Source organism: Pungitius pungitius, chromosome 7 (assembly GCF_949316345.1).
Source record: "Pungitius pungitius chromosome 7, fPunPun2.1, whole genome shotgun sequence".
In the NCBI taxonomy this organism is placed as follows: Eukaryota; Metazoa; Chordata; class Actinopteri; order Perciformes; family Gasterosteidae; genus Pungitius; species Pungitius pungitius.
This window is the reverse complement of record NC_084906.1, coordinates 5945517-5965555: the sequence shown is the minus strand read 5'-3', so window position 1 is coordinate 5965555 and position 20039 is coordinate 5945517. Positions and strand designations below refer to the sequence as shown.

Below are 20039 nucleotides of genomic sequence, written 5' to 3'. Positions count from 1 at the left end.
ACTAGATAAGTATCCTTTAGGACTGCATACAAATGTAAGGTATGGAAACATGTACCATTCATAATTTATGGACCATCAACTTTACTTTTATAGGATATAAGATCGTTGATTGGATAAACCAATTTTCACTCAGACAATATTCATGTTTAGTACACAGCACGTATTTTGAACACCATGTATGGTTTACTAGTTTGTAAGTTTTCAACAGTGAAACTGAGAAAAAAAACTCAACCACTAATGCAGTTTTCTTAATGGTATTTTTTTAATATGACGCATTTGTACAAAAAGCCATAGGCCTACATGTTTTGATAATAAACAACTTAATTTATTGTGTCAATAAAAGAACACTTGATGTGACGTTTTGTGGTTATTGTGTTGGGAGGACCATTACAGTATCTGCAGGTGTATGTGTGTCAAAATAGAAGATGCACTTCCTACTTTATCAGGCCCCTCTCCCTATCTTATCCTCAGCCTTACACAAAACAGGAGTAAATAATCAAATGGCTTCAAAAGTGTTCAGGGTGAAGCTCCACCTCCTTTTTTATCCTCTGCTCCACCGAAAGACTGAGGTTGGAGTCCGTCATCGGAAGACTGTAACTCACAAACACTTGCTTTTTGGTCTTCTTTGCTGCAAGACAGACAGACACAGACCTCATGTTTAGTTTGGATTGTAAAATAAATTGTTTGCTTTACAACACAATTACACTAGTCAGACTGAGGTTTGTGGAGATATAAAAAGGATGTTCTTAAAGCCTTTTTAGAATGACAAACATCGTAGAAAGCTTTCCCCAAGAGATTTGTGTGCTTATCACACATTTCATGAAATTAAAGATACACAAAATCAAACCACATTACATCTGAAAAAAGTTCTCCAACTGTTTAGTAACGTTATACAATATCTGCATCATTACCTAATCTCTGTGCCATAGAGTTTGCAGCAGTATTGGATGGGTCTCCCATGACTAATGTAGATAATGGCATCGAATCCTGCAGACAAAAAAAAAAAGAAGCAGTTAGTGTCTTTTCAGGGAAAAAAATGAATTACCTGTCTCACATCCAACATACTGACTTGCTTAATATGTTCAACCCACGTGTTCCTAAACAACTGATCAGTCCTGAACTGTTTTTACCCCTAGTGATTCCCGACTGAGGACAGTTGTCTCTGGTTCGTGATGGAGTCAGAGGATACTTAGCCACGGATGAGCGATATACAATACACTACAATCTCGGTTAGCCCAAGTGTGAATGGGTACATAAAAATACAAATAAACAGCAGTAAATAAAACAAATAAACAACGTCGTGTATTCTCCAAGAACATCAACTTCAACGAACTGTATGCAATGAAAAACAATCTAAAGTTCTAATACAGTGAGATGAAAACAAGACGTATATTTACTAATGCGTGGACTACTCACAGTAGCCTGCTCACAAATATATTTTTTAAAGTCAATACTAAAAAAGGTATTGCAAGCACAAATACACAATTGAGGGGAATTGTAGCCTTTGACAGACTGTCACATTACATCAGGAGATTATTATTACTCGTGCAATACAGCAGTAGCTCATTTGTTTACTCATTTGAAACTGTGCACCTAATGATTAGTTACATTGTGTGTTAACTGGTTAATCGACTGATCACGTCTGAGGTTTTCGTACGGCGTTAAACGATGGATAACGTTGGCTCACTTTGGGACGAAAACATCCTGTTTTACAAGCTCTGTGTATCGTTTAAACGTGAATTAGTAAAGTGAAGCAGATCAACAGCCCGTGGTTTAAACACGTAACGCCGAAGTGTGAAGAAGCGATAAAAGAAAAGAAGCAAAAACCCTTTAAGTGTGTAACGTATACTCACGTATCTGCTGCTCATCGACACCGCGAGGTTGGACAGAACCGGACTGGAACCGACCCAGAGGAAGAACCCACCGCTCAGCTTCATCACGTGGAAGTGTATGACCTGCTCCAAAATCCTCTCGGAAAAATTGTGCACCGTAATGGCCTCAAACACCTCTCCGTTTTGTGCGTCGCTCATCTTTGTGGCAGCGGCAGTACGTGCACGCCTCGAGCTAGCGCGAGCTACAAACAGAGAGCGCTACTTCCGGGTGAAAGAAGAGCGGCAGCCCAAAGCAATCGATCACGGCGACGCCAAAACAGCTGGTCTGAGCCGAGAAAACCTCAAACAAAAGAAGACGCCACACTTGCTGCCCGGAAAAGGGTACATATTGCAGAAATACTTGCGTAAAATTCAAAATGTTCAAAATGTTAAGTGTAGCCCTATGGCCAATTGGGTTGTATCTTGGAATGATTGTATTTTATTTGTGTGTTTGTTATTGTAGTTGATGTTGAGCATGTTTAAACATTGTATTAATTGAAGGGATAGTACTCCAATCAGACCTGAGGGCGGGAGGTGAGATGGAGCGGGGCCAAAAGAGGGAGAGAAGAAGAAGAGGGAGAGGGACGAAAAAAGAGGAAGAGAAGAAGAAGGGGGGGACGAAGAAGGATGACGGACAATAACAAAACAGCGTGAAGTGAGATAGTAGAGGAATTAACGAGAGGAGCGGCGAGTGACTCTCAAGTAACAGAGACAGTGACATCTGCACGCGTTGCGCTAGTTTTGTTTTGTTTATGACGGAACTCGCATAGAGATCCGCGCCGTTTATAGGACCGCTGCGGCAATAGCTAGTTGAGCCGGGCTTTAGCTTGGGAGATCCGGACCTGCACGAGAGAGAGAGAGCGAGAGTATCCAACCCGGCCACTCTTTCAACCATCGGTTCACGGATCCGGAGGGACCAACACCGCTGTGGACGTCTGCGACGACAGCCCCAATTCCGACTCGCCAACATCGTGAGGAGGACGAGTGAGTGTTTCCTTTTCGGGGGGCACTTTGGCGCGAAGTAGCAACAGGCCTGCACCGTGCATTGGACATTTGATTGGGTACCCACGTTTGGTTTATTAGTTAGTTACCTGCCGGCTTAGATAGAAAATGGTTTGACAGAGGTCTAAAAGTTCGAAGCTACATTTGAATTAAGTGACTGGACGCAGTCTAACAACATATATGTTTGAGTGTTATTTTATGTGTATTTGTGAATCCCATTTCAAGTAAAGGGTTAAATGTATTCTCTTGTGTACGTTGTATGTCTTCCTAAATAATTGGTGTGATAAGGTGCTAAAATAATAGGGATAACAGAGTGTAGGAACCTAGTATTAATTATATAAATTAAACAGTTAAGAATTTGGGCAGCGCACTCCTTTAACAAAGCCAGGACAGCTAGGGGGCGCTACATAAGTAAAAGTACAAAGGTATTAGCCTCAAACTTGACCAAAAACCTAAATAGCCGCAACGGCCTGTTTTAGAATAATACTTAATAATAATACTTCAATAATTCATTGAAATTTCAGTTGCAGCCAATAAATGTGGAGCAAATTATTGTATATACCGGGTGCCATAATCTAGAATTATATGGCCCATATAAATAGTTTAATTGTAGATTCAAAATATTAATAAAAAATACAAAGTAATCAACATAAAAATAACTGAGATAACGATATTTAATGAATGGAACATAAGCGAGTCGATTAAAGCTAATTATTCATTTCCAGGGAGAGATTATTAAAATTTGTCTTGTAATGTAACGGACGTCAATAATTTACTCTGCAGATTTTGCAAGGGACAAAACTAACATCTGTCCTAACATAGGACAAACAAACATAGTTAAGCCTTGAATTATCTGTTTTTCACATTTTATTAGCCACAATAACAACCACTATCATGAAGATGCAGCAGCAAGTAATTTTGTTGAAAAATAACTTTCATCTCTTAAAAGGGATATACAACAATTGAGTAAAGTTCAGACATTTCTAAACTTAGTGTCTAACGCCATTAATTCTATTCACTCTGCTTCTTGTCCACAAAAGAATCAGACATTATTTCAGTTTAATGAATTTTAGTTTAATGAATTTCTGAAGTGTGTTCCAGAAAGTCTTCCACCAGTTTGTTGAATTCATCAGCGTACCTCAGGTGGATATTGTGTCTACCCTCTGGCATCAGGTGTAATCTATATTTGGGACAGGAAAAAAAAGAGCCTATACATATTTGTTTTTCCCCCTGAATTTCAGGTATTTGTCATTTTATGTTTAAACATCTGTGTGTGTGTGAGAGAGAGAGAGAGGTCTTACCGTGATCCCTTGATGTGTTTGAGGAGGTGCTGTGGGTGGAAGCTGGGCACCATGGGGTCTTTCTCTCCATGAATGACGAGGGTTGGACAGCGGATTAGCGGCAGAAGCTCCAGGCAGATACTCCCTGACGGGAGGACGTTTAGATTAACATTTTGGCTTTTATCTTTTTCCATCTGAAATCTATTTAAACATGCCAAAACGGAGGAGCAGCTGAAATGTATTCTCCACTGGTTTCTCGTGTGTGTGTGTTAAAGGAAGAAAATATCTTGCAGAATAAAGAAATATCCTCAATCCTAAATTCATCCACAGTTTAGAAACATCAAAACCACAGCTTCCTGTATAATTGCAATATGACAAGGCGTTTCCCCTTCATCTCTTCATTTGATAATATCTGAAGGATTTCACTTTTAACTTCCCCTGCGTACTGAGTTGGAAACAACACGTGATCCGTACCATCAGGTCTTTTTGCAAACTGAGCGATCCCATCCCCCCAGGCCTCCCAGGTTTTAGCGAAGACTTCTGCTCCATACACCTCCTCCATGGGCTTCCTCATCTTCGCACTCCACTTGGAGACGTCTCGGACCGCTGCACGGACGCACATTGTGCAAAGTTATGACGGATTAAACCGGGCACAGCTCACACTGTTTGGGACCACACTGGCAGATTACCATTGTAGAGCTCGAGGTCCTGCTGGGAAACAAATGCATTGGCTCCCCATACAACCATCTTGCTGATGACGTCGGGGTTCTTCGCTGCTGCGATCATAGCGGTGATCCCTCCGTCACTCCAGCCCAGCAGAGAGAACTTGACAAATCCCAGCGCCTGTCAATAAAAGGGGATTTAGTATACTTTTCTGACAGAGAACATGTTGTCTCATGTGCAACACATGCATCCAACAATGAAAATACACACCTGAATTAGCTTTGCTCTCCTCACACAACTGTGTGATAAAAGCACTTATTTCTAAGGTAGTGAATTGAACATGGTAGTACTGCTGTTAACCTTTGGCTCCTTGATAAACTGATAGCATGGATTAATAAACTGTGTGCTTGATGAAGCAATCCGGATTATGATTATTAAGCACAGTGTGGGAGCCTCCTGTTTACAGCGGGCACTTAGAGCTGAAGTACAGATGAAAGGTTTTTTTCATTTATGCTTTCTTGCCACAGAAACTGTCAAATGTGAAAAGGCCAAATGCTGCGACCTTTTGGGGTCTTTTGTTTATATCTAATAAGTGCATCATAAAGGAAATGTACGGTATGTTCCTTAATATTCTGAAATGCAATTGTACCCCCTGCTTTCATTTAACTGGTGGGACAATTTACAACTTTTATTCATTTCAATCTTCCTCCACACTTTTGTCCTTAACTTTCTTAAGTTTCCCTCAATCGAGTTTACGACTGATCAACACATGCGCTCACATTCACACACCCACGTTTCTCCCAGTGAACCATGCGATCGATGTATATCGATCCCTCGTGACTGATCAACAGACGGATCGGACCTTCATCAGATCCACCGCGTCCTTCGCGTCCCTCTCAAAGAAGTCTGAGGGGAAGTCTCTGTCCGGGGGGCGGGATCGTCCGTAACCACGGGGATCCCAGCCGACGACGGTATAGCGCTCCTTGTTAAGAGACTTCAGCTGAGGTCCAAAGTCAGTCCGAGTGCACCCTGCGGAAGAAGAGGAAGTGTCAGTGTGAGAGGGACCTCGCCAGAAGCCCTTAGAAGAGGTATGTTGTTGTTGTTGTTGTTTTTTACCAAGAGCACCAGGAAGCAACAGCACAGCGTGTTTCCCTCTGCCTGTCTGCTCGTAGTACAGATCCACTCCATTAACACGCTGCTTCCCCGAGGCCACTGAAGAGCTGTGGGGAGGCAGACAAGCACACGCGGCTTAAAACGCCCCAGCCGGCTATTGCACAAAAGTAGAATAAAGAAATCCAGGATAAGTGGAAAAAGTGGAGCATCGCCAGGCTTCTCCCCAGCTGAGGAATTGGCCCTTGTTTTAAACCAAGGAAGGCCTGTGATTTAAGGGCGGGACTCTGTTCCACCTGCAGAAACTGCCCTCTTGATACATGGTACATCTTCCAGTACTGCACATCAAACACAATCACCTATTTATACAATATAACGTGGTTCAGAAATGGACATCATGGTGCAGAAAGAAACACCGGTAAATGGGACTTTATATATCGCCCTCATCACGTTCACAGTTGTTCAGTTTTAGCAATGTGGCTTCCACTAAACCTGTTGATTATTCAACGGGTTCTGATCAGCAAGGTTATTATTTGGTCATAAGGGGATGAAATCTACTTTGAGTCAACATTGCGACAACAAATTTAATGCTGGAAAAAAATATATTATTTTAATTTAGGATATTTTGGAGGGGATGTGTGCCTCATCGTTTCAGACTATGCTCATTTAGCACATTCTCATTACAAAAGCAAAGCAGGGTTGGTAGATACACTCCATGTTGGCAATAGGCTTTTAGTCTCAATGGTTCACTTGACTACTTAATAATGGGACTCAATTTCAATCAAAGGATTGTTATTCCCTTTTAAATGTGAACATACAATCTAACTGTTAATGCAAATGAGTCGTATGCCAAAAGTTTTATCAGCAACGAAGATACTGCTAACACCGACAAATACATGAGATTAAATGGATTAACCCTGGATGTTACAGCTGAATTTGTGCTGTGGTTATAGTGGTTTTATTTCCTGCGTACAGTTGACGGTGCCCTCCTGCACGTACTGCGCCATCTAGCGGCAATAAATCAAACAATCCACCAGAGAAACTCCGCTGCATGGACGAGCATGCTGCAGACAGCAGGACAGCCATTTCCTGCTTCTCTCACTGCAGCACGGCGGGGTTTAGGTCCAGGGTTGAAAGAGCAGAGCGACATTGACAAGTGGAAGTTACCAGTTCCGCTGCGTGGCTGTCGTGACTCTCTTAATGTCGCTTCTGCACCTAAAGACACGTCCTCGGAGTAAAAACAACGCCATTCTTCAGTCTTCCTTTGAAGTCGGTAAAATATTAAACCAAACTTTGCCCTTTACTTAAGACGGCGAGAACGGACTCACGTTCCCGCGAGAATAGACTCGGGAGTCCTGACTCACGGATACCGGAGAACGGCGATCGGTCGTTTCCGCTGTTTGGAACAGCAGCTGACTTGATGACGTCACCACGTCAGCCAGTCAAACACGTTTCAATATACTTTGTATATATAATATAATTTTACTATTATCAAGCTTTTATTTCATTTTATTTGAAATTAGAAATGGTATATATAATATTGAGTACTATATATATATAATCAGTCATAAAATAATTGGGCAAAATATCTCAATGGATCAGATCAGAGTTGTTATACAGTCAAACATCTTTTTAAAGCAGATGAAGAGGAGCAGCTGTAGTTTGTGGTGCTGCTGAACTTTACTGGGTTACACTGACAGGTGTATATCTAATTTGTTGTCATATTGGATGGAAGAAACACATAAAGTTACTGAGGTGAATGTTTAAATCTCGGCTTTTGTATTACATCACACTGCATTAGCTTTGGTTTCACAAAGGAGGACATTGGGTGCAGTAACAACAATTAAACAGTAAATATTTTACTGGGTAGTAACACATTGCACACACACCTACTGTTTGTCTTCTTGTTATTCAAACTTCAAGAGGCTGATAATGAGTGTAGTGGTGCACAAACATCATGTACCTGAAACCTCTTCTGTGTCTCTACATTAATAGTGATTAAGGTCATAGTATTTAATATCTATGATACAGGGATCAATGGTTCTAGATATATTAACATTTTGATGAAAATATGACAATGAAATAAATAGAAACGTTTTCAAGCATATGCAAGCAGCTGACCAGACATTAAATATCTTACAGAGAAAAATACAATAAGTGTTTTTTTTTTAAATGTATTATTATTACAATTCAGAGCTTCAGAGTTTCTTTGAAGCTGAAGATCTGCTGCTGGTTTAGAGTCTAGATGACGGTTATATTTAAATATGAAGTTATGAATCTAAACTCTGCACTACAACAGACGTAACGTTACCGGTGAACAACATCAGTAACCACATTAAAAGTTATGAAGACTCAGCCCAGTTATAGTATAGTTATATCTCATGTATAACGGAGACGTGAAAACCAGCGGAGCATGTCACAGAAGACTTGCCTGAAAACAGGCTGCACCCTGCGGCCCTATGGTTCAGAATCACTGATTTAGCTGACTTTATCCAAAGCAACTTACAATAAGTGCATTTCAACCAGATGGATACAAACTGAGAAGATAGAGAGATAATACTGAATTTCTTGTGAGGGTGAAACAAATAAGATTGTTAAACATAGGTGTACAACTATTTTTCGTGTTGCAATGCATTTTGGATATCAAACTTCCAATTAGTATTGCATTTTTTTTAATGGCGATTCACTTAGTGAATGAAGTATCGGATAAAGTTTGACTCCTGATCACTGATCAGTCCTGCACATTCGTGATTTCTAACATTGACCCTCTGTTGGTATTTCTCAGTGACTCTAGTCTAATCTAATCATCCATTCTAAAAAGAAAACAAAATTGAAATCTATTTTAATCCTGTTTTTAATGAGTTACAGCCTCCGTTTTTACATCTTAATAGATCATTTTATATTAATTGGTTTTTTTAATACATTTTTCTGTTGAAAACCCAAACGCATACTGTTGACCTGAGTGGACATGTTAAAACATTTTTGAAAAAAATAGATTAGAAAATAGATGTCCCAACAAAAAAAAAAGTCCAAATCTTTTCCCTAAAAAGTAATAAAAACACTTGATTGAGGTTATCTCAATTCATGCATGAAAGGGTTACATCTATTTAACTACTTTATGTTCTTGAAGAATGAGTTGATCTTGTTTTTCATTTATTCAGTGTTGGCCCAAAAGACTTTATTTATACGTTTGGATAGCATCTGATCAGCATGTTGAAGCAATATCATTGCTGTACATACTGTATAATTTCGGTTGAGTTAACAGGCCACTCCGAACCACCAGTTTATTCTTTGCTTTGTTGCTTATCATTGTGCATTGTGGTAGGGATGCTTTCTCAGCGCTTGTGATTTCCATGTTTCAAAACTCTTTCACAGCTAAGTAGTAAAGTTATGCACTGATATTTAATAAATTACTGTAAAAGGAGTGACAAACTTTTACGATATTGAAAAGTGTCTTACAAGGAGCAAATTGTATTTCAATAAGATTTATTGTGAACCCATCTCATTATAACTACTGTCAAATTAACAGTCCTTTGAAAAACTCTGGTTGCCTACATTAAGAATGTAATCACTTTTAAACCCAAAGAGAAATAGCTAAATTTGTGAATTAAGTGCAATGGCAGACAAAACCACCTAGTTAAATTCAATTAAATATCCCAGAAAATAAAGACTTCATTTCAAAAGGTTTTTTTCTATTCTTGATCAGGCCGTCTCATTGAAATCAAGATCTCTTTTGTAAGATGCAAAATCATTATTATTCTGGATATTATTAGTTGTAAGGATTTTCCTTACAACTAATGACAACTAAGGATTTTACACATTTGTCATTTTGCATTACAGCTTACTATTACTTTCAGGCCGAGGTAGGCAGACGTACCTTCAGCAGCGGGTCAGAGCCATCTGCCGACTCCTCGGGCAGCAGGATGAACACGCTGAGCTCCTCATCCACGTACGGGAGCTCCAGGATCTGGAGTCCGAGGCTCAGGAACGTAGTTGTAGGGCAGCTTCTTCATCTGGTACATCATCTGAACCGGCTTTGCCTCTTTCTGACACACAGGAAACAACGTAAATCAAGGTTAATTTGACAAAGTTAAACAGTTTCATGTGTTCCAGGTTCATGTCACAACATCTGCAAACTTCACCTGGTTGACTTTGAAGGACATCTCTTTCCAAGCGGTTCAACCCGTTTCCCTTGAAGTAGATGGCGTTAACCAGAGCCAACCGTGTCATAGGAGTGACCGTTCCGGACTTCAGAAGATCTTTAATCTAATCTGGTAGGAAATACCAAGACAAAGCAAGCATTGATCACTGATTCACAGAGGACAAAACCGGGGAATTCATTTTATAATGAATTGTCAAACTGGTGGAATAATGTGGTTATAATTACAGCCATTTGGGATAAATGCGGGTGAAAATGATATTTATCCCAATCATAGAACTACATTTTAATTCATAAAATACTTCAGGAGGGGGATTTGATTATTTTCTCTCTCTACCCTGGCATTTTTCTTTTCTGGCTGTGCAAGAATGGGTTATCCTCTAGAACTATGAATGTCTTTATGAAAATATTTAATAATTTATCCAGATGTTGAGAAACGCCTGGATAAGGGAAACCTTTTAAAAGTGAGGAGAACACTAACTCTGAGTGGGATTATCATCTGAGCTCCATACCAGTCTGAACCAAGCTTCCAGGCAATTTGTTTTACTATTAAGACATAAGATGAAAAACCTTCTTTTTAGATTTTGGCAGTTCTGGTACATCGCAGAGTGCGTTTTTCATTCTTCTCAATAAAATAACCTATTACTCAACAATAATAATAATGATAATACAATGATTATGGGTGCAATAATGGAGTTGCAGAAATGATGAGTAAGGATTTCACAGTGTTTTATTGTATGAATCATAGCTCCTCTGCTGGCCCGGGTTAGAAACAAACAAACTGACATCCATCTCTCTAAAGAGACTAATAGGATCGTCAACACATCACATCCTTTGAGACATACCCTCCCCCCCCCCCCCCCCCCCAGGTTTCTTTCTGTGTGCTGCGTGTGTGTTTATGAATGGGATTGACCCGCTGCTGGTTAGAGGAGTTGAGACCTATTTCTCTGAGGCAGGCGGCGGGCTTTTGGGAAACGCCTCCACTCTGCTCTGCCTGTCACTGCGTCTGAGCTGTGCCACACACTGAACCGCACACACAGGAACACGACACACACAGACGACGCGGCCCGGGCTAAAAATACCCTGATCGCCGCAGAGCCGCGCGTTGAAGATGAAGCAGAGTTTACTGGAAATGAAATGACTGATGCAACTGGATGTCCACTGAGAAACAAGATAACTTGCTTTCAAAAGAAAAACAAGCGTGTAAGCAATTCACATGAAGTATCTAACTGATGCATTAGATGTGAGGACTTGCAGCTTATCCTGGATTCCTTTAATAGAGTTTTGAAGCCAACCTACCATCAATGATAGCATCTTAGATGGATTACAATGAAATTTGGTGCAGACGATTTTGGTCCCCGGAGGATGAACCCTACAGTGATTTGGTTGACTTTTCCTATAACACCACAAGGGGGTTGAAATCTTTGTTTTTGACTCAAAAACGAAGCATCTGTTGAATAAAGCCGTTTACTGCTTAATATGTAAAACACACAGTATAGAAAGAGCATTGTTTATTATAAATCATTAATGTAGCAACAAGTTGCATTTTCACAGATATATTGCTATATCCTTAATGTGTTAGGATGTGTATCTATTCAACCACTTTCCAAACTAACAGCCAGAACTACACAGAGAAAATATAGAGCGACTCTATGTGAAAGGACAAAAACTGTTTCGACATTTAAGGAGTTTTGTGTTCATGCAGGACACCATTAAAAATAGTTTCAAGCACATTTAAGCAAAATGGGCAGATTTGTAGTTTAAAAAAAAACGTGCCTGTCATACAGTGAGAACATGATTGTGATTTATTGCCATATGCATGTATTTTGAGCCCAAAGAGGAAGTGCTCCTTTTACGGTAGCGCCTCAGCAGGTAGGCCCATCCGGCCTTGACCCACTGTTGGATCCGTTCTCTTTTGCCCTCCGTTGCCCTCAACCATCTTCGTCTGGCTGGCATGTGCCTCTCCGCATTCCCATGACCCAACTCTAGGTCTAAATATAAATAAGGTCACATTACGTAATCCCAAGCAGAACATTCCCAGTCGAGAAGGCCTGGGAGCGCAAGCCGCGTGTGCTCTGTGAGGCTCCATTATACCCAAATGATGGGATGCAGTGACAGCCAGTGAGAGAAGTCCAGCGGCGGAGCTACACACTTCTGGAGCACACCAGCTGACACACAACCTTCAAAACCTGGTGGTATCTCAAGTGTGCGTCCCGCACTTGATGACATGGGTAATGGGATAAATAAGGTACAGTAGGAAATCTCTAAACCCTGTAAATGGTCTGTGACGACCATGCTACATGCTCGTACCTTCTCAGCCTCTTCTTGCCTCTTTTGACTCCATTTCTAACCGTCTGCAGGTCCTGCCTCATCTGTATCTCGGAAATATCAAAGGTAAGACATCCTGGCTTTGCCATTTGAGTGAAGAAATCGTTTTATTTTCAGGATAATGTGTCAGAGAGTGTTTCAGTTCCTCATACAGAGGGGCATGTGGTGAGATGCTACGCTGAGCTCAGTTTCTATAGAGTGGAGGGGTCACAGAGTAGAACAGAGTGATTGAAGTAGTGTATTTTGGTGTTAAAACCCCCCGATTCGACTGTGTATTTGCCGGTGAGTGTGTGTGTGTGTGTGCAGCGGTGTGTGTGTGTGTGTGAGTGTGTCTGTCAGCCCGCTTGGGGAAATAAATTATTTTGAGGGTTGGTGTGGGAGGGGATGCCCCGCCGAGTGGGGGTGTCCCTGTTGTGAACTGTATTCCAAATCTTTCCGTACAGCAGCAAATGCAGCAATAATCTGTGCTCACGTTTAACGACTGCACAGGAAAAATGATGTATTACTTTTTGTAAACGTGACGGAACAACTGTTCTGAAGGAAATTGGGCACCTTTTATTCAGGCTCAAATTTCGCGGAATAAGCGAACTCTGTCACACACCAGCAAGTGGGGGCGAGTTTGACAAAGAAGAGTGAGGCAAATAAAGTATATCAAAGCTTTAGTGTGATAAAGTAACAAAGTGATACCTTAGTAAATCATTGTCATTTGGTCAATTATATTGTTAAAACCCTTACGGAAATTAGGGGAAAAGTGCAGCTTAAGAAAATGTTCCATCTCACCTCTCTTCGAGGCTACTTTTGAACTTCTTTTGTCACATTTATTCAAAGAATTATGTGATTTTAAGCGATCTCAACCGGATTAAATTCTATAGAAGTCACCTGCTAACATGCTAAGATAGTTGCATAGCTTTAACAGGAGTTTAGAGGTAACATCAGTTCAGCATAAACTTAGGCCTTAGACCTCTTAGACCTCAACAAGTACATTTACTTGACCTGGTTGTTGCTCTCTTGATTGTCTTCTTTTTTCATTTCTATGTCATGATAATAAGCAGACTGATGTACAACAAGCAGTAATTGGGATTTGGCCGTTTAGGGTGGTGTCCCTGGTCTGATCTCAGTATGGAGGGCAGGTGTTGGCACCAAGATACTGTATTAAAATATTGAAGCTATCTGATGACCGGGTAAACATACTTGTCTCATTTGATGACCTTCAAGTCACTGGCTTGCAGTTTAAGTTACATAATCAGATTGTGTTTCCTATGCAGCTATCTTTAGGATTCATTCTCATATATTAATCTATTTTCAAAGCCATCCATTGTATGAGTTGATGTTTTGTCTTGCAGTATAACAAACTCATGTGTTCAATTTATTTGAAGAGGGTTCAGTTCAGGCTCACCTTGGTGTGTTATAAGTGGCGTCAGCATTCTGCAAACTTGCAAAGCATGAGAAAAATGTGCTCAAGACACATCTGTCTAAGGTAGAAAACATCTGGCTTCCTTTTAAAGAACAAATTTGATTAGAAAAATTACAGTTTCTTGCTTCTGGGCCAAGCTGTTGGACTGTTTTAGAAACATTGGTTTTCCGGTTTTTCTTTCAGTTCAAAACCGGAGCAAAACCTTTAAGGCCCCATTTGTTTTGGAGACAGGGTGTTATTGTTGTTGGGTAGAAATGCTTAATTTAGTCTGGGGCCCTACATGGGCCGGGTGGGGCGGGGTTTATTGTATGGAAGGAATAGTTGAGATGATTGCTTCTCTTTGCGATCTGTAGATGCACGAGACGGGGAGCTGCTGGCGCAGCACAACATCACCCACATCCTGTCCATCCACGACACAGCTGCACCCATCCTGGAGGTGAGCTGTCTTCTCTGAGTCTCATCTCGGCCCCCACGGCCCCCCATTAATCCATCCATCAAATGCACAACCTCCCCTGAACTCAGTGCTCCCGCCAGAGCAGACCTGTGGTGCCACAATGTATTTTTCAGACGGAATATATTCATTGGGGCAGCTTTCATTTTATTTTATTATATTTTCCTTTGCCTTTTGATTAGCTGATTATTTGCTTAGTCTGAGAAGTAAAGGGAAATGATAATAATAAAAGTTACCTGTAGCTTGAGGTGACTTCCCATATTTGAAAAGCTGGATCCAGCTCATTTTCAGTACTGTGTACTTGAAACCAGACTCAAATTGTTGATCAATTATCAGGTGTGACTAATTGATTAGTGAACAAATCATTTCAGCTCTAATCTTCACTCTTATCTCCCATTCAATTTGTTACATGAGGCCATTTTAGATGTGTATTGAAATGAGAAGAAAAAGGGTTTCAAAGTAAAATACAAAAGTCAAAGGCCTTTAAAATAGACCTTCATTTAGTGCGTAAAGCAAATTTTCATATTTAGATTTTTGCATGGAAAGTCCTTTTGTCATGAGCCTGTCAGATGACCTGGAAATCACCAGGTTTCACAAATAAGTATTGTTCTGCCATGAAGCCATTACTATGGGAGACATTTTTCAGTTTTACAGTTTATCTAGTCTTGAAAGTGGAACTACGTTAAAAAAAAAGGTTCCTTGCTTTTCACAGCTGCATTTAGACGAGGCGATTTGTGTATGAAAAGGACCTTAAATGTATTTGTGTGAGTGTGTGAGAGAGAGAAAGAGCCGTCCTACTGTGAAAGTAGATGTGCTGTTACTGGTTTCAATTATGTAACAGATGTAAACATATCACATTATTTCAATTGCTAAATCTGTCCTATGAGAAATGAAATGAAAGACCAAAGAATGTGAGAATATTAGCCGAGGACTCGTTTGATTTTAGCGGCGGCTGTATTTGAATGAACTGTCGCACTCTCCCTGTCCGCGCAAAAATCTGCTTTCACAACTTTCCTCTTTTCTTGTTGAAAGCGAGCATGAGAAGTGTGCAGAGATTTCTGTGCACTTTCTCCACCAATGCTCGTATCTTTCATGGAACTCTGAAGAGAAACAGCAACTTGTGTTACAGTATCACTACCAAAACTGGTCAACCACCAAAACCTTTCCATGACTTTTGGGCCTGAAATCATGTCCGACGCTGAGCCTTTGTTTCAGCTGCTCTTTAATCACAGCGGGCTGTGCCGATGTTTGGTCTCGATTGGTTCATTGTTTCACTCATTCACTCATTTACAGTGGCTGCTGGTCCATAAAGGCCAATGGGGCGTGGCCCCACCTTGAGCCACACATTTTTTTTTTTTAAATAATTTAAAAAATACATTTTGCAAATAGTCAATATGTGTCTATTTGTGTTTTTGAATCATGGACAATACCCAGTGTTATTTGTCAATCAAGATATCTGTGCAAAATGTATGCTTTTTCTGCATGTGTGTATATATATATATATAATCATTAATATACTGAATTATTTCAATAAGATGTCCTTATTATGTTAAACTGTTGGAATAAATGTTAACTATTTAACTGCAAAGTAATAATGTATGTTTGATACCCTTTTTTTAGCATTGAATCATTCTGGGATGTTGATTGGCTGGCCCCACCAAAAGAAAAATCCACCAGCCGCCACTGACACATGACACAGCTTTTTGAGCTCTGTGGCATAATGACTCAGGTTTGACCAGATGGGAGCGCGTATTTGCATACCCAACAGTCAAAATACTGACTGATTGATTTCTTGGAAGACGACATGATGGTTTGTGCGAAAGGAAAGTAGAAATTTGCAACCACCAACTTTTAAAGGTTGGACGTGCTCCTCGTTTCAGACAAGACCCAAAAGTACACGGACGGGGTCAGTTTTGTTGAGCAAAATGGTTGTTAAGGAAATCAACTTGAATGCACAACGTTTGAGGGTGCACTCAAGCTTTCTGTCTTTGTGAGTTTGATGATGACCATGCAAAGAGGTGGACTTGTGGTCAGCATGTCGTTGCACCTCCTGACCTTTTCTGTCAAAAAATACAACTTCACAGACACAGGGGCTACATGCTCCTTCAATAAGTGCACGTGTGTGAATGATTACTGCGTAAGACCTTGCTTGGGGTGCGCGTGTAGCGAGTTGAACCTGTCTGGAGCGCTTGAAGAGCGCGCTGTGTCCCAGAGGGCCAAGGGGCTTTTGCAGCAGCGCAGTCATAGTGGGACAAGGTAGTTTCTGTGTTGAGCGTGTACCATCAGCTGCCAGGTGCACAGCACAACAAAAACACACACACACACACACACACATTAATACACACACACACACACACACAGGCGAATGGACCATTATGTCTTGACCGACCATCAAAGCAGGGCGAGAGTGTGTCAGAGCGGCCAGTGACCCAGTGCTCAAACAGATGACCCGACAGGACGGGAAACCCTTTTCACTGTGTGTGTGTGTGTGTGTGTGTGTGTGTGTGTTTTACATTCAATTATTCGGCAGGTTTGTCCTCAGAAAATAAACTTCTGCCCTTTTCCCCCGTGTAGGACATGACGTACCTGTGTATATCGGCTGCTGACCACTCCAGACAAAACTTGTGAGTACTTACTGGATAGTCAATATATTCAGCAATGTGAGGTTCACTGTTTAAAAGTTGGACAATAATGGATTGTTGTATATCAGCTGAAAATAAAAGTCCAATAAGAGTTTTATTTGAGTTTTCAGTTAAGTTTTTGAATTAACGTCTCCCATTGTTTTTTTGATTTATGAAAGTAAATCTGCACAGAACAGCACTTAATAATTTAGCACCGTACACCAAAGGATGTATTCATTATTTTAGGAAAGGATGAAGGAAGAAAAATGGAATCATGAAATAATTCTCAGTGGTCTGATCCACGGCTAAATTCAATACCTACAATATCACATTTCTACAAGGATTCAGTACTTCAGAGACAGCATCATGTTTATCCACGAGTCCCGAATGAAAGGAGAGGGCTGCCTCGTCCACTGGTGAGTGATTTCTGTACATACGGTCTTAATGTTGAAATAACACAACATACCATATTTCTATTTAAATCATCAAACAACACTTGAGGAGCATTTCCATCTTTTTAGTAAAAACAGTACGTCTTGTTTCAACTTCCCTGAATAACTTGCGTATTATAACAGGCTTCTGTCCATTTCCTGATTTACATTACATTTCATTAATGGTACAAAACCGGTTATATTTGCATATAAGGATGATGAAAGTAAGAAGCACAAATATCAAGATTTAGTTGCCCATTCTTTGCCTTAAGATGTGTCTTAACTGCTGATCTTCATATTTTACAATACCAACTTTCATTTTGAACCACATCTCATACCAAGCGAGACAAACACAATCAGCCCTCTGTACACTGAAGAAGAGATCCGAATATGTGTGGATTTGAAACCACGGGCAGCCTGTTGTGAAGCGGTGTGCTCTCAGTGTGGCAGGCGTGTCCCGCAGCGTGACTCTGGTGGTGGCCTACATCATGACGGTGACCGGTCGCGGCTGGGTGGAGGCTCTGGCGGCGGTGAGGTCGGCTCGGCCCTGCGCGGGGCCCAACCTGGGCTTCCTCCGGCAGCTGGAGGAGTTTGAAAACAGGGAACTGACAGAAGTGAGCGACACCCGGCTTTAGTACCACTAACACGGCACCAAACGCCTTTATTGTTCCTATTTAACGGCAGCCATTGAATGTACCTCCCCATGCATGAGCGTGAGGTGTTACTGGCCGGGGGGTTCAAATCGTGCATTGAGGGACTAACAGAAAACAATGCAACCAGGAATCGGACCTGATGTGGAAGTCCGTATGACTGTGTTGGACGTATGACTGTCCTCTTTCGTGAGGCCATTTCCCCTGACGACGTCAACTTGGTTTCTCTCTTGGCGTTTACTGACGCAGCAGCTGCTAAAAGAGGGATTTATGTTGTTTCAAACCCCCCCCCCCACCCCCCCCCCCAGTTGAGCCTCAAGCCTGCTTCCACTTTTTTTTTTTTTTTTTTTTTAACAGATTTTGTTTTAGTTGGGCCTTTTTGACAGTTAGTTAACAGAGAAGGTGCAGACAGGAAGCAGGGGGAGAGAGAGGGGTGGAACAGGCCTCCCGGCTCCGCGCTCACACTTGTGGACGTTAGGCACACAGCATATGGGGCGTGCGCTGTCACTCATTGGCTAACAGTGGCGCTCCATGCACACTTCTGATCAGAACCAGTTGGTTGTGGTCAGATGTGTGCACCTAAAACTTCTCCCGCCGGTGATGTCACTGTGTACTTACACATCACTGAGCCCAGGTGGGATTTGTCTGCCTTGTCTCACTCCATCACTTCGATTCAGCCTCAGCACTCATGGAGTCATCTGACTCACTCTTACGCCTGTTCTGCTCTCCCCCTCCAGTATCGGGCCTGGTGGGAGGACCGGTACGGGAAGAACTCGATCGACGATGATGAGGAGGTGAAAAACCTTTTAACCCAGAAATCCAGCAGCAATGTTCCCATAACAACCAGCATCTCTCCTGCCCTCGGGGCAGGTGGCACCTGAAGCAATGTCTCCTAATAGGAGCTTGTCTTCTTTGAACTCAACTAGCTGAAGGAGGGACGGGCTTCTCTCAGAACATTGAACCCACCTGGACCAGACCGCCGCCTCCGTTGGCGGTCCTGCAGAGAAAAGACGAACGCTGTGTATCAATACGATAACTTAAAGTTTGCAGAATGGCAAAAAAAAGTCATGTGTGAGATTTTGAAGGGGGGGGTGGGGATTTTTCAATGTTGTCATATCAGTCCCCTTCGTCATGTCATGTCCTCTAACTGTCAAAACAACATGCAAGGGCGGCCAAGCATGACATGCAGAAGGACATGCATATGAAATATGTACACAAGCTCACGCTATGATGTGTCCTCTTCTTCTTGAAATGACCCTTTTCTTCATGCAGTGTGCAAACAGGGCAATGATGTGTCTTCCAGTGAAACGGCTTTAGAAGTAATATTGTTTTTCTAATCACATTTTTTATCCCTTTTTTCTTTGGTGTTGTAAAATACAGTGTGTGGGATTTAAATGAGATTGTCAATTATAAGAAGGTTTAAGTAAAAAGCCAAACTTGAGTTTGTGGAGTTAATGATTCACACCTTTTATTTAGGCTCCAGATTATAATAATGTACACATTTGAATTTGCATTTATTGAATAAAAACATCAACATACAGTTTAATTCATCAAGTGAACATTCTTTATTTAGGTGCTTATTTAGATCAGTGTAGTTTGTAGTGTGAATTTTAGGAATTGCAAGCCATGAGCCACTGGTCTTAACTGGTCAGTAGTGGGAGAAATGTAAAGATACTTGATTGTAATGCCAGCATATTAACAATACTCTTTACAAAGATAACGGACGTTAGCCAGCATTGCGAAAAAAGTTTTGAAACGATGGACATGATTTTTTTTTTAAATGGATTATTTTACCGGACTTGTACAAAAGGGACAGTTTGTTTTAATCTGAAGGATTGCACGCGTCTTGTCTGCGGCTCGCTTCTTTACTTTTCGTAAAGCTTTATCATTTCAAAGAATTGTTTTCGTCTTCGTACCGTCATTATTTTCCACGTGTGCGGGCGTGTGACACTTTTCGGCCGACGACGGCAGGGTTTCCCCAGGGGGGAGGGAGGGGGAGAGAGGCAAAGAGAGAGAGAGAGAGAGAGAGAGAGGCAGCAGGTGCGTCCTCCTCAGCATC

The 20039-nt window shown here is 41.3% G+C and overlaps 3 protein-coding genes across 3 annotated transcripts; 1 reads left to right on the top strand and 2 right to left on the bottom strand.

The window, feature by feature from the left end:
• Positions 1-238: 238 nt before the first annotated feature.
• On the bottom strand, positions 239-2158 carry psmg4 (proteasome (prosome, macropain) assembly chaperone 4). Its single transcript, XM_037469255.2, has 3 exons — positions 1854-2158; positions 912-987; positions 239-628 (listed from the first exon to the last, which is right to left on the bottom strand). The coding sequence occupies exons 1-3, from the start codon at positions 2028-2030 to the stop codon at positions 507-509; spliced, it is 375 nt and encodes a 124-aa protein (XP_037325152.2). The 5' UTR covers positions 2031-2158; the 3' UTR covers positions 239-506.
• A 1564-nt stretch (positions 2159-3722) lies between these two features.
• bphl (biphenyl hydrolase like) lies at positions 3723-7340 on the bottom strand. The gene is made up of 7 exons (XM_037469254.2): positions 7094-7340; positions 5933-6036; positions 5679-5845; positions 4843-4996; positions 4628-4759; positions 4175-4298; positions 3723-4053 (listed from the first exon to the last, which is right to left on the bottom strand). Exons 1-7 carry the CDS (start codon positions 7174-7176, stop codon positions 3948-3950), a joined length of 870 nt encoding a protein of 289 aa, XP_037325151.2. The 5' UTR covers positions 7177-7340; the 3' UTR covers positions 3723-3947.
• Positions 7341-11013: 3673 nt separating this feature from the next.
• Positions 11014-20003, top strand: LOC119217103 (dual specificity protein phosphatase 22-B-like). The gene is made up of 7 exons (XM_037470474.2): positions 11014-12333; positions 12446-12479; positions 14181-14263; positions 16853-16902; positions 17241-17315; positions 17773-17944; positions 18718-20003. The coding sequence occupies exons 1-7, from the start codon at positions 12313-12315 to the stop codon at positions 18859-18861; spliced, it is 579 nt and encodes a 192-aa protein (XP_037326371.2). The 5' UTR covers positions 11014-12312; the 3' UTR covers positions 18862-20003.
• The last annotated feature ends 36 nt before the right edge of the window (positions 20004-20039 follow it).

Excerpts from the sequence above, each read along its gene's own strand:
- psmg4 (XM_037469255.2), bottom strand. The coding sequence starts at position 2,030 with ATGAGCGACGCACAAAACGGAGAGGTGTTTGAGGCCATTACGGTGCAC. Across the intron at positions 988-1,853 it reads TGTCGATGAGCAGCAGATAC|GATTCGATGCCATTATCTAC; the intron begins GTGAGTATACGT and ends TTTTGTCTGCAG. Across the intron at positions 629-911 it reads CTCTATGGCACAGAGATTAG|CAAAGAAGACCAAAAAGCAA; the intron begins GTAATGATGCAG and ends TCTGTCTTGCAG.
- LOC119217103 (XM_037470474.2), top strand. The coding sequence starts at position 12,313 with ATGGGTAATGGGATAAATAAG. Across the intron at positions 12,334-12,445 it reads TGGGTAATGGGATAAATAAG|GTCCTGCCTCATCTGTATCT; the intron begins GTACAGTAGGAA and ends AACCGTCTGCAG. Across the intron at positions 14,264-16,852 it reads CAGCTGCACCCATCCTGGAG|GACATGACGTACCTGTGTAT; the intron begins GTGAGCTGTCTT and ends TCCCCCGTGTAG.
- bphl (XM_037469254.2), bottom strand. The coding sequence starts at position 7,176 with ATGGCGTTGTTTTTACTCCGAGGACGTGTCTTTAGGTGCAGAAGCGAC. Across the intron at positions 4,997-5,678 it reads ACGCGGTGGATCTGATGAAG|GCGCTGGGATTTGTCAAGTT; the intron begins GTCCGATCCGTC and ends TTTTATTGACAG. Across the intron at positions 4,054-4,174 it reads AAACACATCAAGGGATCACG|ATTACACCTGATGCCAGAGG; the intron begins GTAAGACCTCTC and ends TCCCAAATATAG.